Here is a 15,884-nt window from a genome sequence, read left to right as displayed (position 1 = left end):
ACAAGGGGACTACCCTGCCCAGCTTCTTCAAGCTGGGTGACGGTCCAGCACCGTCGAGCTCTTGCAGGTCACGCTGCGAACGTTTTCAAGTGTAAGGGCAGGGGGGGGGGTTTCAGGCTGGTCGGCCGGCGGGCGTCGTTGGCTGGTGCGGAGAGGCTAGGATCGAGCTGTTTCGAGATGATTGTAGCTGTCTTGCTGGCTTCTTCGGGCTGGGTATCAAACTGGCGCTACCGAGTTCTCGTGGGCCGCGAAGTGAGAGTGGTGAAGTGAGTGGCCGAAGTAATAGCAGTGTGGGCGCTGCTCGGCCACGCGGTGAGGTGAGAATGATTCTTTCTTGCGGAGGCACTGTTACGTCCAGTTTCATCCGGCTGGACATCGATCTGCGTCGTCGGACTCGTGTATACCACTATGCGAGCAAATTCAGGCGAGGGACTGGAGTTAGAATAGAGGTGCTAGTGTCGCCGAGTGATGCGGAAAAGATTGAGAGTTTGTTTTAAGATATGGGGACTACCCTGCCCAGCTCCTTCAAGCTGGGTGGCGGTCCAGCACCGCCAGGCTCTTGCAGGTCGCGCTGCGAACGCGTTGTATGTGACATGTCGTATCTGGCCGTGGGTGGTGAGAGGCGGCACGTGGCTCGGCAGGGCGTGTTTGTTGCCCAGAGGGGAGCCACCGTTGCGTGCACCATTATTATTGCTACCGTGTAGTTAGCACGCAGTCTATAATATAAACATTGATGATGCCACACAGTGCTCACTTTGCCTCGCGCGCTGGTGTTGTAAAGGTTGACTTTCTTGAGGTCGCGTCTGCCCGGGTTATCGATGAGCCGCGCGCCGGCGTATCTCCATAGTTTGTGATGGGGCGTTTCGGACCCCTATGGGTGCAGGCCTGGCCGCATTTTGCGGCCGATTGTACTATTTCGCGTTTCGCCGTGTTTTTCTATGTGCGTCGGCCTACGGCGGCATATTGCGCCAGAAGGTGAGAAATGCCGCACGCGGCGCCGAGAACCAGGAACGCGGCACACCACGCGGGTAGAATATTCTACAACGATTGCGCAACTCGGCCGCTAGAGGGAGCGTCGTACTGCACACAGGGGTATCCGCCCCACGGACTAATTCGCGTGCGCTCATTAGTCCTACGTAGCTCAACGTACCGCGTAGCTCAACGTGCATGACCCCGCACCCATCAAGCTTCACAACCACGCACACCACGCACACCAAATCTGTATGGCTGGAAATGCCTATATATACAAAGTTGTGATCTAACTAACTATATAGCTAACTTACCGGATAGGATACAGATACATCCTTCCAATTCATGCAGCCTACCTGCGCAGGCGTATAGCCTGCGAGGCCTCTGCGAGTTACGTGCTCGCTCAGGCCGGGGTATATATAGCCCCAGGCCATGCATCACGATTCCTTAAGGATTCGTCTCTCAATACACGAATATCGTCAATTCCATCTACGAGCTCCCTGCCGTGCACTCTCCTCTTACAGAAACCTTGCTTCACAATCCTTCCGCCCCTCATATATGATATCCCTCTTACATAGCCTCGACACTGTCATCAAAATGGCGCATTGAAGATCTTCCAATTTGGCCTTACAGCTCGTTCTGCCACCAAGACGTGAGGTTTTAAGCATGCTGGACCCGGTGACATTTGTAGAAAATTATGCTTGTCTCCTTAGTCTAACCTGAATAATAGAAGGGGGAAGGATACGCACGTTCTTCAAACTGATTAATGCTTCAGATTTTACTTGTGATAGAAACTCTTTTGAAGTAATAGACCAATATTCAGGGTATTTAAGGCTGAGAGTCGACGTTTGCTGGAGAATAGAGCTTGGCTCCATTAATTGCAGGATAAAGCGACCCAATGCTTGAATATCTATACCTTTGCTAATTGGGCTCGATATTAGGACACTCTCTCCGATATTAGCTACAGTTCCATTTAGTATCTTATATGTTGTAGGACGTAAGAGCTTACCAATCTTCACATTTCCTTCTCTATTTAGAAGTACTATGCTACTGGTAAAGGACCCATGAATAATATCTAGATCGTGTAGAAATAAAAGTCCCTCAATAACCTGCAATATATAAGCATACAATAACAATTGTGCTTAATGCTCGTACCTCTTTACATATTGCAGCAATTTCAAACTCCTCAAACTTTCCCAACGGGGTAGCCTGGACCTCAGCAATTGATCTAGTCATATATTCGTAGACAATGTATGTAGTATCGTCTTCATAGAAAGCATCCAATACATTAACAATGTTTGGATGTCGAGTTCTAAAGACGTCTTGGACTTTAGAAGAATCTGTTGCGAGATAACTCTTTACAACCACAATCGGAAATGTTGAGTCCTTTCTGAAGGCGACAGTAGACGGGCCTCCTTGATCCTCCTCAAGCACTCTTTGATACTTTACCCATGGCGAGCCTTTTGATAGAGTGAGAGAAGTAAATTGCGGAAATAGTCCCGGATTCGTAGAAGCTTTTACTGGAAATCTCTGGGTAGGGTCGCCACGCTCATGAATGAATTTCCGTTTTTGTAGCGTATTAGGACCCTGGGATAATTCGGGCTTAGGACTCGGCGTGCTGATTTCCGACCGAGGGAAAAGCGTATTACGTTTATCACTCGCTGCCATAATAAATCGTGATAGATAATATTAAGAGAAGGAATAAGCTTTATATGTGTGCATGGATCTATAAATAGATTATAGATAGGACTATTAAGAGTCTATTCTTAGCTTCAAGCTCGTCAACTATACCACCCAACAGGACTGCCTTCATTTGCATTCTCGGTCCTTGGCTTTCGGTATCGGCTTAGCCGATGTTGAAGGTATAGAACAGTAGCTATAAATAAGATAACAACTACTACTATAATAGTAGCGATTATAGTACCACCATAACTACTAGAGCTAGTAGGCTTAGTATGATTTTTCCGGGCTGAATCCCTATTTACCAGTTAGTATATATAAGCTTCTAGTAACCTATCAGCTTACATAGAAGTCATTTTGAATTAATGCCCTTTTACTAGCCTTTATATTCGTATATATAGTTTGGAGAAATGGCTGTATCTTAAAATAGGATTTCTATTTATCCGTTAAATGGAAACATTGTTAAAAATATTTCTATATCTATTTTTGGAATCGATCCACATAGTCGTCGTATGTCAGCTAGTGCTTCTACGCCGACCTTAGCACGCGCAGAGAGTGAAGATGCTGATCTAAGATTCGCCACAGCAAAAATGATACCGTCTCCTACGGTTAATACATCCTGAATCCCTTTCCAATCAATACTCTTTTCCTCCATATTCGGGATACCAAAGGCACACTTTCCACGATCAAGGAGGTATTGAAGAGTAGGCCGTCGCAAATCGGGATCGGCGGACGGAAACATGTACACATTACGACTTTCAATGACATAAAGCACAACGGGTTTGTGGACGATCCTCCGCGTGAATACTTCGTAGTCTTCCTCTGTTCTTACCGTCAATGGACCGTACATTAGTGGTCCGATAGATGCTGTGCTATGCCGCTCCTTCGACGTACTACCTGTATTGCTATCTCTTTGCTGAGGACCTTCTCCAGAACTTTCGCCTTGCTGTCTTGTTCCACTTTGCTCTCTCGGGTCAGGATCTTCGCCTTGATTTTGCGTAGCCTCGCTGTAGCTTGCTTGAGGGGGTGTCGGGTGTGCCGCGAATAGGCCCGAGTCCGGTGACTCTGGGGAATGTTGCAAATTATCATCCATGATTTCGAACGAGGGAATGTCAAAGAACGCTCGAAATATCTCTCTCTTGATACCGAACGAGGTAATATACTCTCTAACTCTTTCCGGCCTAAGGTCGCCCATGTTTGTGATGAATAGGAACTCTCGATCTAATAGATGGGATTTCTCGTATGGACGACCGCATCGCTGTAACTTTGATTGTTGAATGTCGTTAATGGTGAGCGGGGGGCTTGTTGTAATCCGCGGAGTCGAGCCGATGCTGACAATGCTATCGTAGATACTCCTAACTACGGCCCTTACGTCCGCCTCTTGAACATCGTAGATGTCGCCTAGACAGACTCCAACCACGAAATCTTTGACCATGTTTTCCAGATGGTTTGCGTTTGCTAGTCGTGAAGCCTCTGGTAAGTTAAAGCCCCCAGTCTCTACTAAGAGACCAAGATCACCCCACAGTATGTCGCAAAGTTTCGTCTTAGGCTTTATTTTACCGTGGTCTTTGCGCGGATTATACTCTATCAGTTTCGGGAAATGGCGCATAGAAAAAAGCCAAGCCTCGAGATATTTGAGTTGGAATTGAACCCTAGGTCGCAAGTTGGTCAAGGTGTTTTTAAATACTTTTTCGGCGCACTGGACGGATGATTGGGGGGAGGGATTAAAACCCTTTCTAAAGGCGTGAAAAATGCTTCCTTTAAACTTTGGTCGTAATAGCCCTTTCATGACCTTTGCGCAAGGCTCCAAGTATTTAGTGTCCTCGGAAAAGGTGTGCAACGACGGAATTCGGCTTTGAGACTTTAATCTGGGAAGGATGTCGTTTCTAACTTCCTGGTCTACGATCGCTGGAAAGAGGTACCGGCTACCCATTGACTCTTCAATCTCTGCCCAATCTGCAGATGAATAAAGGGGTGAAAGGAGCTCTAAAAAGGAAACAGTTCGAGGGTCTAGTAGTGCAAATAGCCTTGCATCGTCTAAGAGGATGAATGACCACGTAGTACGGATATACGATAGGTAGTGAATAAGTTCCTAAGAATGATGTAAGCAGCTTATTTTAAGATCTAGGTGAGCCTACCTGTTCGCATCTCAACGTTAAATAGCGGTGAAAAGTGCCAAGTCGAAGTGTTGCCCACAAGCCAATGAACGGGAGAAGGTCGTCAAATGCGTCGCATAAGGGACGCATCTTTGACACTAACTTCTTAATATCCTTCTCTTTACTTTCGGAATCTTTCAGTCTTGCTTGCCACTTGCTCTCCTGTGCTCTATTTTCGTTTTTTGAGTACTTCCGGAGATATCGAAATATATCCCCATCACAGAACGCACGAGCGTTAGAGTATTCTGTCCGTAGATGCAGAGCGATGGTGTTAGGGAGATCTATTAGGAGTTTAGGACAGTTCGCTTTCTGGAAGTGAAGCATACCATCGAGATAAAGGTCTATAACCCACCATTTCTCAATGTTATCTAGGTACTGTTTAGCTGCTTCAATTCTATGTTGCCCATGCAAGCACGTGATATGGACACCGTTCTCGAATTCTAGCAGAAGTGGGTCTTCTCTTTGATCCATAAGTTCCGTGGTCTGAAACTCTCGCGTTCCATCTCCTCTTCTAAGCGTATGAGCGAGGATATCTTTATTGATTAATGCGGCAATACGGTGCTCCGGCTCAAGACGATGGCAGCCCTCAGTTTCATAGATTCTTAACAACCGGGAGATATTTTTGGCGTCCAGAGTCCGGGCGCCTTCCATTTCCTGCGTTTCGAATTGTAGGCATCGTAAAGGGAGCTTTGCAGATCCCCGAAAGTAGCTTCGGGTCTCCGCAAGCCTCCTAAAGACTTCGTCGTTTTCCATTTTTAAATTTTTTAAACGGTCGCTCGCCTTTTTATATTGGAAGGTGCAGCCAGTATGTGATGAAACTACAACGAAACACCAACACAATTCTATATTTATCATTAGCAAGCGCGACTATAATAGCCTATGGCCCTCCCCCGAATTCTTTCTCAGAACAAAGATGTCCTGTAAGAATCACACTGCGTGGTTGCAGCTAGCAACAAGCTCCTCAGCTTCCAAGCCTTTAATAACAGTAAACGATACCTCCCAGCTAGAGCATATTATCAACACTCTTCCCGATAGTGCAACGCAGACTCCAAGTCTTCTACTCTTCTTGGGAAAAGGGCACAAGAATGTCGCATTACGTCACCTGTTCCCCCATAATAATTTCCGGAAACCTCAGTCAGACAGCTTTCTTGGGATTAGGGTCGAAACGACGTCAAGGACATGCCAAAGCCCCATCATTTTTGCCGACGGTTATTTCACTGAGCATATATTAGCACAGCAGAAACCCGCATCTTGCCATAAGTCTACTGCGCATGTTGTAAACTGGCCATGCACCGAACACCAGACCATAATGGACGCTTTGCTGTCCCGTGTAGTGCTGCCGTTCGTTAGTGTTTTAACGATTTTTGTCGACGATTGCGACGCGTTAGAAGACATCCGCACTTTTTTGACACAGTGGGATATCTTAAGTTCGACTTTTCCTAAAAGGATCCGCGCTCGTCTCATCGTCGTATCCTCTCAAAAAGATCAAACGGGTCTTCGAAAAATTTGCGCTGGACTTCTCAACAACACCAAGCTCTTCTCTCAAATTACCACCTTCATTATTGATGAACGTCTTTCTCAGCTAGCTAGACACCGCCCTTTGAAAGAAGAAATTTTACGGCAAACTGATCAAGTCAAAAATGAGCTTCGTCAGCATTGCTGGTTATTCAGCGCTCGGCACCTTAATGCCCTTATCAAAGCAGCGCTCGCGCATAGCACAGTGTCTCTACAGGACCCATTTTACATAGTTCAAGCCACGCGAGTAAATCACTCCCTCAATGGTAGTCAAGATCACATTAGTACTATCATTAAAGCAGGAAGAGAGGGAATGATAATGTATGAGGATATTATTAGATTCCTCGCTTCCAGCTTCTTTATGGACGCATATCCCGCAGGCGGACACAGTAAGGAAAAATATCTGCTCTTATTTAAAAGAAGATCTAACAGAAGTATCAGGCTTCGCACCACGACACTTATATCGATTATTGTATCGCCCTTCATTCATTAAGGCATCGTCTGAAGCATTTAATGAAAGCATGGGGGAGTATCAAAGTCGCCGAGTGGAGAAGCACTTTTGTGCACTTTTTAAGTCATTAAAAACCGTCCCAGCGAGTAGCAGTCGTACTGCAAGTATAGGGAATTATTGGAAAGACATTAAAACAACAAAGTCCTGCCTCTTTTGCTGTTTAAGAGTACCGCAGCATATGCTTAGTTGCGGACACGCCATATGCGATACATGCGTACGTATCTTTGGAGATTTAGATCAAGGAAAAGAGTATAACTATACCATCGCGGCATGTATCCTCTGCGGCACGACACCTAAGCCAGGCGCTCTGAAAGTTAGGATCAAGCCTCCAACAGCTGGCACAAGGGTACTAAGCATTGATGGTGGAGGAATTAGAGGTGTTGTTCCATTGGAGTGTCTTTTGTTGATACAGAAGGCCTTGGGGACCTGTCGTCTACAAGACTTTTTTGACATTTCTATAGGAACAAGTTCTGGTACATTGCCTTCCTAATCTTCTATATTTATGACACAGCTAATTATATGTAGGAGGGTTGATTGCTTTAACGCTATCTCTCTACAATTGGAGCGTGCATCAATGCGATCAAACCTTCAACGGTGTTTTTGAGCAATTCTTTCGGAAAACACAGGATACATCGGGTTCTTTGATACGCAGGTGGCGTAACCATCTGCGAACCTGGATTACGGACGGGCAGTACAACACAGCTAATCTAGAAACGCAGTTTCAGCGCACATTTGGAGCTACCAGGCGTCTAAGAGATCCAGCAACCTCCGCCTACGCAGGTGCGAAAGTTGCCGTAACTGCTACAAATATAACAGACTGCTCAGCGTTCTTGTTCTCGAACTATAACAGCATGAAGAAGTGTGAAGGTATGGCTATTCAATTGGTACACTGATGCTTTACTAAGACTGATAAAGGTTACACACACGTGAAGCCAATTGATACCAGTATCGATGAAAGCCCATTTGTATGGGAAGCGTAAGTAAAGGTCTAGAACAATCTTATGTACTTGACTAATTAGAACATAAGTGCTAGAGCTACCTCTGCCGCTCCAATGTTAGTACACGAATCACTACCTATTAGATCTTGCTAATGTAGCCTTTAGTCTCTTCCAAGTTGCACATTTAGACTTGTTTGGAACATACCAAGACGGGGCCATGAAAAACAACAACCCTATCATATTAGGACTCTGCGAAAGTCAGCTCATCTGGCCTGGTGATTGTAAAGAAGACATCGTTCTGTCTCTCGGAACCGGCACTGAGCAAGATCAGTCTCCACATGCGCCCCACTTCAGGCATATCTTAAAAGACGGCTTCATTCCTCGAATCGGCCGTTATATTCCCTCTTCAATGGATGGAGAGGTCACTTGGAACGCTGTTATCAGCCGCTTGGACCCTGAAACGCGAAAGAGATACTTCCGTTTCAACGTCCACCTTAATGAACCAGCCGCCATCGATGATACGTCCATGATGCCGAAACTGCGTGAGGCGGTGAATACTCAGCCTCACATATCCCGCGACATTCAGGAGTTTGTCTTTTCTCTCTTGATAGCTTCCTTCTTCTTCGAGCTTGATTGTGTTCCACAGTTTGACAATGGCTTCTATCGCTGCGAAGGATCAATCCGATGCAGGAACGACAGCCCCAAGGTCCTTGAACTGCTTGCTAAGCTTTCGCCAAGAGGTTTGGATTTTATCATCGACTCTACTGGTCTTGGGGACCTCGAAGGACCAGCTGATATATGTACCCAATGTTCAAGATTCAGGAAGAGAGTCATTTTCCACGTGAGGCACCCGACTGAGATCGTCACCATATACGTACGCGTTGGGCACGACCATCGTTACGCAATCGGCGGTTTTCCTCACAGCATGCAATGGTTAGTTCAACAGCAGTACCTTGATTCTGTATTTGGGCTTCCAGATCATAGAAGCTCAAATGTCGGCGACTGTGAGCGGTGTAGGGCATGGGAGCTGCCAATGAAGCGAAATTATGTTTCAAAGTCATCGCAGTTAGTATGTAAACGTCTTCGCATATCGTGACTATTTAAGGCTCTATAAATTCTACTTTTCGTAATTGGTTAATATCCGGCACCTAGATGTCTGGTCATGTGTGAAGAATCGAGTGCTACTACCACCAGACCACTGAGCTCTGCCACCTCGACTCCTCCTGCCCCGCTCTACTTTTCCCGTTGGCCGACATGATGATAAAGCTATGAATAGCATCGTACTCTTGATTGTCGAAGAGCCCGTCGATGGCAGTCGGCAAGGTGATAGTGCGTCTACGTTAATCCTATAAATGGGCATCTATTTATAAATAGGAATACCTGTTTAACAGCTAACTATTTAAAGACTCGTTTATTTATAGTATTCCTAGATTATACAAGTACTTACCACAGAAGTGAATCAGAACAAAAAAGCTTGCCTATACCTAACAACATGGATTCTATTTCGCAACCAATTGGCCACTTCCAAAATTTCATCTTCTCTGAAGAGGAGACCCTACTACTTAAAGAAAAGATCGCCTCGCTTTCTGGTGATTCTTTCGACATTAGGACCTCTAATGGTCAACATCGCTTTCAAGTTAAGGGGCATACCTTCTCGCTTTCGGGTCGCAAGAGAGTGACAGACTCTCAAGGCATTAAACTATTCGACATCCGGAAGAAGTTTCTCACATTCCGTCGAACCTATTACTGTACCGACTCGCAAGGTGTGAAGTTTTTAAATGTGGAGAGACGCTTTAAGCGTAAGTGTAGCGGTGATTTTACAGGACATTGCATATACTTATAGTTGTATAGTTATAGGCTTAAAAGCTATAGCAACCTTTACTTCACCTTCTAGAATAGTAGAGGAATTCAAAATGTAGATACAATCTCAAATAAAGTCGAGTGAAAACTAATTGTATATAGGGAAGAGAGTTTGTTGCATCTCGGGGCTAAGATCACTCTCGAACGAACTCAAACAGAACTTGCCTCTATCAAACGCAAGCTACTAGAGCCTCGCGACTTGCTTTTTAACAAGCAAGGATACAGACTCATAGTTGAGCCAAATGTTGATCAAGCACTTATGGTGGCAATGTGTATATGCATGGGTATGTTACCTTGAACATATTAGCGAATGGGCACTAATATTAGTAGATGAGTTTAATGAGAAGTAGGAAAAAAGATTGGGTGTTGAACGAATGATTGACCACGCCGGTGGAGCTTGCGAACTGAATCCTCGTGCTTGGTAACGTCCCTCACTGCGGGTCGAGAAACACCCTGCGCCGAGATAAACCTATTGTTCAAGCATCTTAACTCCTTTCCTCGCGACTCTATCAAGCCATAGTCAGTGTATTATTTTTCTTGGGATACTTTCCTTCTAGGAACCAGTCTACAGTACGAAAAATACGATGGTTTTGGTCATGCTGTTGATCGTTCCGTTCACGACGTCTAGATCGATTTTAGGTTTGCACCCCTGCTACACGACAGCTATTAACACCTTTTCAAATTTCGGAGTACGTAAATGATATTTCTATCACAAGAGAAGATACTTCTACAATATAAAGAAGCTTAGCCATTAGGAACATGCGCTCCGAATTTATCCGTGCAAGATAGCCTTAAGGATGTCTTGGCATGAGGAGTTAGCGCGCTTACATAACAATACGCTAGATAATAAGCTGTCGCAGACCAAGGCATCAGCCGTAGAGGCCTGAGGCAAGAACTGCATTAATAAGCTTGCCATTAAAGCTATATAGATAACGGGCGGGGTAACCCGACCGACACACACACACAAGTCACACACATGAATCATACTCTGCTGCTTGAAATCATCTTCCAACCCTGCTTCGCCCCATGCACACCAAAGTGCGACAGTTATGAGCCCGGTAGCTCTTCTCCTGCTACACAGCATCACGAGCGACAAATAAATCAGGCAATTCTCCTCTCAATGGAGCAGTTGTTCTTACGAAGCGGCGACAATCCTCCGCCGATTCCACGAGAAGCGGGGTTGCAGAAAAAGCAACATCACAACCTCAACATTCAAAGATAAGGACTCAGAAATCGACTGAGTTATGGCCTTTGAACAATCAAGATCGGATACGACGGATCATCTTGATTTTGCAACAATCCGTTACCATCTGCGGAATTACGGCAACGATGTCGATCAAGGATCACAACCTTCCGATGCTTAACGCGCGTAACAACTGGACCGACTGGATGAACGCCATCGAGGACCTTGCTATACGGAACGATGTGTGGAACTACTGTGACCCCGAAGGCATTGAAAACTTGGTCTTCACTGTCACCAAACCACCAGACTCGGCAAGCAAGGACACGATCCAGAAATTCCACAGCCTTCAAGCTATCTACGATAGCGAAAAGAAGAAGTACGATAAAGTCTCCGAACGCATTGACATCACCGTCTGCCAGGAGTTTAAGCAACACTACCTCGGAATTCATACGGTCCGAGGCAAGCTTATTGCGCTAGCTGAGAGCATCCAGCCGACCGCAAAAGACCAGAAACAGAACGTTAGGGAAGAGTTTGAGAAGCTCAAGAAGGGGCATAGCAGCACTGGTCTCGACAAATGGCTCAGTCGATGGCCTACTCTCGTTAACAATGCGAAGCGGTATAAGATCGAAAACCTGAGCGAGTCGCAGATATGCGATGCCTTCATCGAAGCTTCTCGGGACCTTAATCCTCCGTTTTACAATTACATGAAGTCAAAAGAGGCTCATGTCGAGGGAGAAACAACCCTCATCAGACAAACCGCAATGACAATGGAGAACATCTCTAACGCACTTCTTACTGCGCTCAACGAGATCAATCCACAGCATGCAAGCACCGGTTCAATGACACTTAATAATGACTCTGACTCCGACGAGACAGAGGACGGTGTCGACACTACGATCGTGCAGAAGGCGCAGAATACCATCAACAGGAACCTCAGGTCCTTCCGCCGGCTGAATCCAGTTCTCTCCGATAAGAGAATTACGATAGGCTTCTGCATCAAGCAGTTTAGGACCATGGCACCGCCAAGCGAAAAGACTGCAAGAGGGCGCGCTGCACACGCCACCCTTCAAGGCAGAAAGCACGGTCATAATTCGGATTCATCGGATGACGATAATCATCAGCCAAAACGGACGAGACAGAGGGCCGATTCAACTCCAACAATAACCAATTCTCCAACATGCCTTCGAGACTGCGTGTGCGGACTGGCACACAAGTACGCAGACTGCCGATATCTCAACCCAGCATGCGCACCATCAGATTGGACGCCAATAGTTCAAGTTCAGTCAAAGGTCATTACAGCAATCAAGGGAAGCAAACGGCTCCGATCAAAGATCGAGAAGAACTTCCTTAGAAACAGCATAACGCTACCAAAGTTTTGGCCTACTGACACTTCGAATACCCAACCTGAAAAAGCAACCAACAATGCTACTTCGTCATCGACCCCTGCTAGGACAAGGGCATCCTTTGCTACGTCAAAGTTTGCATTCAGCACGTCAGCAAACGACAAGTACGACAACTACTTCCGGCTCGACAATTGTGCAGATACGCATGTCTGCAACGACCTATCCAGATTCGCTAGGTACAAGTCGATGCAGGACGAAATCATACGATTTGGCGACACAGATGCGCACATCGAGGGGACAGGAGACGTTATGGTCCATGTAGACACTCCGTCAGGTCCTGGTCTCATCAAGCTCGATAACGTTGCATACGTGCCAGGTTTCCACTGGAATCTCATCAACATGGACTCTCTCGAAGGGCAAGGACTCTTCTTCAACACGAGGACATGCTGGATGGAGTATTCAGATGGATCAAACGCATTCAGGGCAACCAAACACGGCGCATTCCGGGTCGTTGAACCACACATTCAGGATTCCGTTTTCAAAGCCGAATCACACACCAAAGCTGCGCAAGCCTTTGCCATGGCAAGGAAGTCAAGGACGCCCCAGATTGCCACAGCATCAATGGATATTTGGCATGCCAGATTAGGGCACATTAGGAAAGAAGCTCTTGAGCAAGTACCACACGCAGTTGAAGGAGTAGCACTTGGCACTCGCGATTTCCAACGGACCTCAGAGCTCTGTCCCGAATGTCAGCTTGCGCAAGCACACCAACAAATTTCACGCGTTCCAACGTGGAGAGGAACCTATCCATTTGAAAAGGTCCACCTGGATCTTATTCACATAGAAGAGGCATTCAATCTCAATGCGTGGGTCGTACATTTCTACTGCGACTATTCAGCATACCATGTCTCCTTCAATCTCCCATACAAAACGCAAGAAGAACTAGTTGCAGTGACGCAAGAATTCCTTGCCATCACCAATAACAACTGGGGCTTCACCACACGATACATCCAGTCGGATGGCGAGAAGGGGCTAAGCCAGCGGTGGAAGGATCTCGTGATTGCAAGAGGAATTACCTTCAATCCATCTCCACCTGACACTCCAGATCAAAATGGCCTCGCAGAGCGTTCTGGGGGGGTGATCATGGCCGTGGCACGCAAGCTCCGTATACAAAGCAGACTACCCCATAAGCTCTGGCCATACATAGTAGCTCACGCCACTCGTCTTCTCAATCGCACCCCTGTACAACGAAAGCAATGGCAGACACCTTTTGAGATGGTACATGGCCGCAAGCCAAATCTCTCGTACATCAAAATCATTGGATCCCTTGCCTACGTCTTGATCAAGCACAGAAGAGACCGTCCTGCAAGGGCAAAGCTGCAGGACAAGGCAATTAAGGGATGGCTTGTTGGACTAAACGCAACCAACATCTACAAAGTTTGGATCCCGCATCTAGATCGTGTTGTCATATCTCGGGATGTACGGATAGACGAGAAGGTCATGTATGATCCACAGCTCTCTATAAGCATTCCCGAGACCGGACAAGCACTTGCTATAAGCATCAATGAAGTCGATCTAGATGACACAGACACGGAACTTCACCCATTGGAAGACACCACCGTCATCAATCCTGACTTAGTTCAATACGAGGTTCCGTCAACGTTCCTGCCTCTTCCACAACCTCTGCTTGCACAAACAGCAGCAGAGACACAGAGTCAAATGGATAGGCCAAATGCACAGCCATATCCTACGCCAACATCACTTGGATCAAGAAGACCAAGCACAATACCGCAAGATCCTTCAAGTGCTACAGCAAACTCGACGCAGCTGCTTACTGCACGCCAAGTGCAGAAGAAGGCACGGAGACAGGCACATGCCTTGCAACTAGAACGTGCAAAACTAGGTCAACAACTGGCCCATGTATTTGCATCGGCGCGGACTCTAAGAACTCATCGAAAGGACTTGATGCCACCACCGGAATTCTGGCACCAGCTAAAGCGTCATCCAGAAAGGGACAGCTTTAAGCAAGCTACAGAAGCCGAGGTTAAGTCACTCAAAGACAAGAAAACCTTCGAACTCGTTGATTACCCAGAGCATAAACAGGTGCTGCCATTAAAATGGGTTTTCACATACAAGTTCGATGCCGCCGGCTACCTTATTCGTCACAAAGCTCGAATATGCGTAAGAGGCGATCTTCAACATAATGTCTCTGACGACATCTATGCAGCCACTGGAGCGTATCGGAGCTTCCGTATCCTTATGGCACTCGTTTGTGCGTTTGGGCTTCTATGTCATCAAATTGACTTCAAGAACGCCTTCATCAACGCAGATATGGACGACGAGATCTATACTGCCTGTCCACCAGGGTATGGAACACCAGGAAAGGTTTGGAAACTGCTCAAAGCGCTCTACGGCCTGCGAAAGTCACCAAAGCTATGGTTCGATGAACTCGTGTCATTCCTCAATGGTCTGGGATTCAATCATTGCCCAGATGAACCATGCATCCTCATCAACAACGAGACAGGCCTCATCCTGTTTCTCTACGTAGACGATCTCCTTGTTATTGCATTGCACAACAAGAAAGCGTCCACCACATCAAGCAATTCAAGTCAGCAGTACACAACAAGTACGGGATTAAGGATTTGAGCGAAGCAATCTCCTTCCTCAACATCAGGATCCTGCGAGAATCTATCAACAAGAAGCTTTGGATCTGCCAAGATGGATATATCGACAAAATCTGTACCAAATACGGGATAGAGAAGTCACAAAGAATGGTTCATACACCTCTTGCTTCGTCATATCGTCCCCAACCTTTCGAAGGACAGGCTACTATGCAGCAGATCACAGAGATGCAGGAAAAGGTAGGTTCGATATTGTACGCAGCAGTAGTATCAAGACCAGATATCTCCTTTGCAGCCAGCCAGTTGAGTCAGTTCGCAACGAACCCTTCACCAGAGCACCTGCGATGTGCAAATCGAGTTCTCTCATATCTCCAGACCACAAAGTACTATGCCATCGAGTTCTCGGGCTCTGTGAATTCCACAGCAGTAGAGACAGGCGATGATGAAGTGCTACAGCTGTCAAGCGACGCATCGTTCGCGGATGATCCAGAGACTCGAAAGTCCACGCAAGGTTACCTCATGAAGCTGTTCAATGGACCGATTATGTGGCAGTCCTCTAAACAGAAGACTGTAACTACATCTACAACTGAAGCGGAGCTCTTATCGTTGTCACACACAGCGAGGGAGACTATAAGTCTATACAGGCTGTTCGCACAGGTACAGTTCGATCCAGAACAACAACCTCGCATTCTCTGTGATAATCAGCAGACAGTAGGCCTGGTCCAGAAAGAGAGACCACAGTTAACCTCAAAACTCAAACACGTCGATATCCATAGCTTATGGCTGAGGCAGATCTATCAAAGAGGCAAAGTTGCAGTCCAGTGGGTTCCGACCACGGGCATGCCTTCGGATGGCTTCACAAAACCCCTCTCAACAGAGAAACACGCACACTTTGTACGCCAACTAGGCCTGGTTGATATCTCATCGCGGATTGATCCAGGATGCGCATCAGAAGAGGATAGTCCACAAGACGGTCAGACCTCATCTGAAACAGAGTGAAATCTGGGGGGGTGTGTCGCAGACCAAGGCATCAGCCGTAGAGGCCTGAGGCAAGAACTGCATTAATAAGCTTGCCATTAAAGCTATATAGATAACGGGCGGGGTAACC

General features: G+C 46.5%; 4 protein-coding genes across 4 annotated transcripts; 2 read left to right on the top strand and 2 right to left on the bottom strand.

Moving 5' to 3' along the window:
* Positions 1 to 1,579: 1,579 nt before the first annotated feature.
* On the bottom strand, positions 1,580 to 2,427 carry BDZ99DRAFT_339810 (kinase-like protein; the record flags this gene model as incomplete). The annotated part of the gene is made up of 4 exons (XM_033714352.1): positions 1,580 to 1,669; positions 1,719 to 1,930; positions 1,979 to 2,078; positions 2,125 to 2,427. Coding segments are annotated over 4 exons (705 nt in total), but the record flags the coding sequence as incomplete, so codon positions are not given.
* A 1,327-nt stretch (positions 2,428 to 3,754) lies between these two features.
* Positions 3,755 to 5,558, bottom strand: BDZ99DRAFT_381703 (uncharacterized protein; the record flags this gene model as incomplete). The annotated part of the gene is made up of 3 exons (XM_033715250.1): positions 3,755 to 4,741; positions 4,788 to 5,086; positions 5,132 to 5,558. Coding segments are annotated over 3 exons (1,713 nt in total), but the record flags the coding sequence as incomplete, so codon positions are not given.
* Positions 5,559 to 5,718: 160 nt separating this feature from the next.
* BDZ99DRAFT_555695 (FabD/lysophospholipase-like protein) lies at positions 5,719 to 8,865 on the top strand (the record flags this gene model as incomplete). The annotated part of the gene is made up of 6 exons (XM_033727162.1): positions 5,719 to 6,709; positions 6,762 to 7,304; positions 7,357 to 7,690; positions 7,778 to 7,807; positions 7,859 to 7,885; positions 7,935 to 8,865. The coding sequence occupies 6 exons, from the start codon at positions 5,719 to 5,721 to the stop codon at positions 8,863 to 8,865; spliced, it is 2,856 nt and encodes a 951-aa protein (XP_033579789.1).
* Positions 8,866 to 9,261: 396 nt separating this feature from the next.
* Positions 9,262 to 9,927, top strand: BDZ99DRAFT_381248 (uncharacterized protein; the record flags this gene model as incomplete). The annotated part of the gene is made up of 3 exons (XM_033715226.1): positions 9,262 to 9,568; positions 9,621 to 9,684; positions 9,732 to 9,927. 3 exons carry the CDS (start codon positions 9,262 to 9,264, stop codon positions 9,925 to 9,927), a joined length of 567 nt encoding a protein of 188 aa, XP_033579788.1.
* Positions 9,928 to 15,884: the final 5,957 nt, after the last annotated feature.

Source organism: Mytilinidion resinicola (genome assembly GCF_010093595.1).
Source record: "Mytilinidion resinicola strain CBS 304.34 unplaced genomic scaffold BDZ99scaffold_5, whole genome shotgun sequence".
Lineage (NCBI taxonomy): Eukaryota > Fungi > Ascomycota > Dothideomycetes > Mytilinidiales > Mytilinidiaceae > Mytilinidion > Mytilinidion resinicola.
This window is presented reverse-complemented; position numbering and strand designations above follow the sequence as displayed.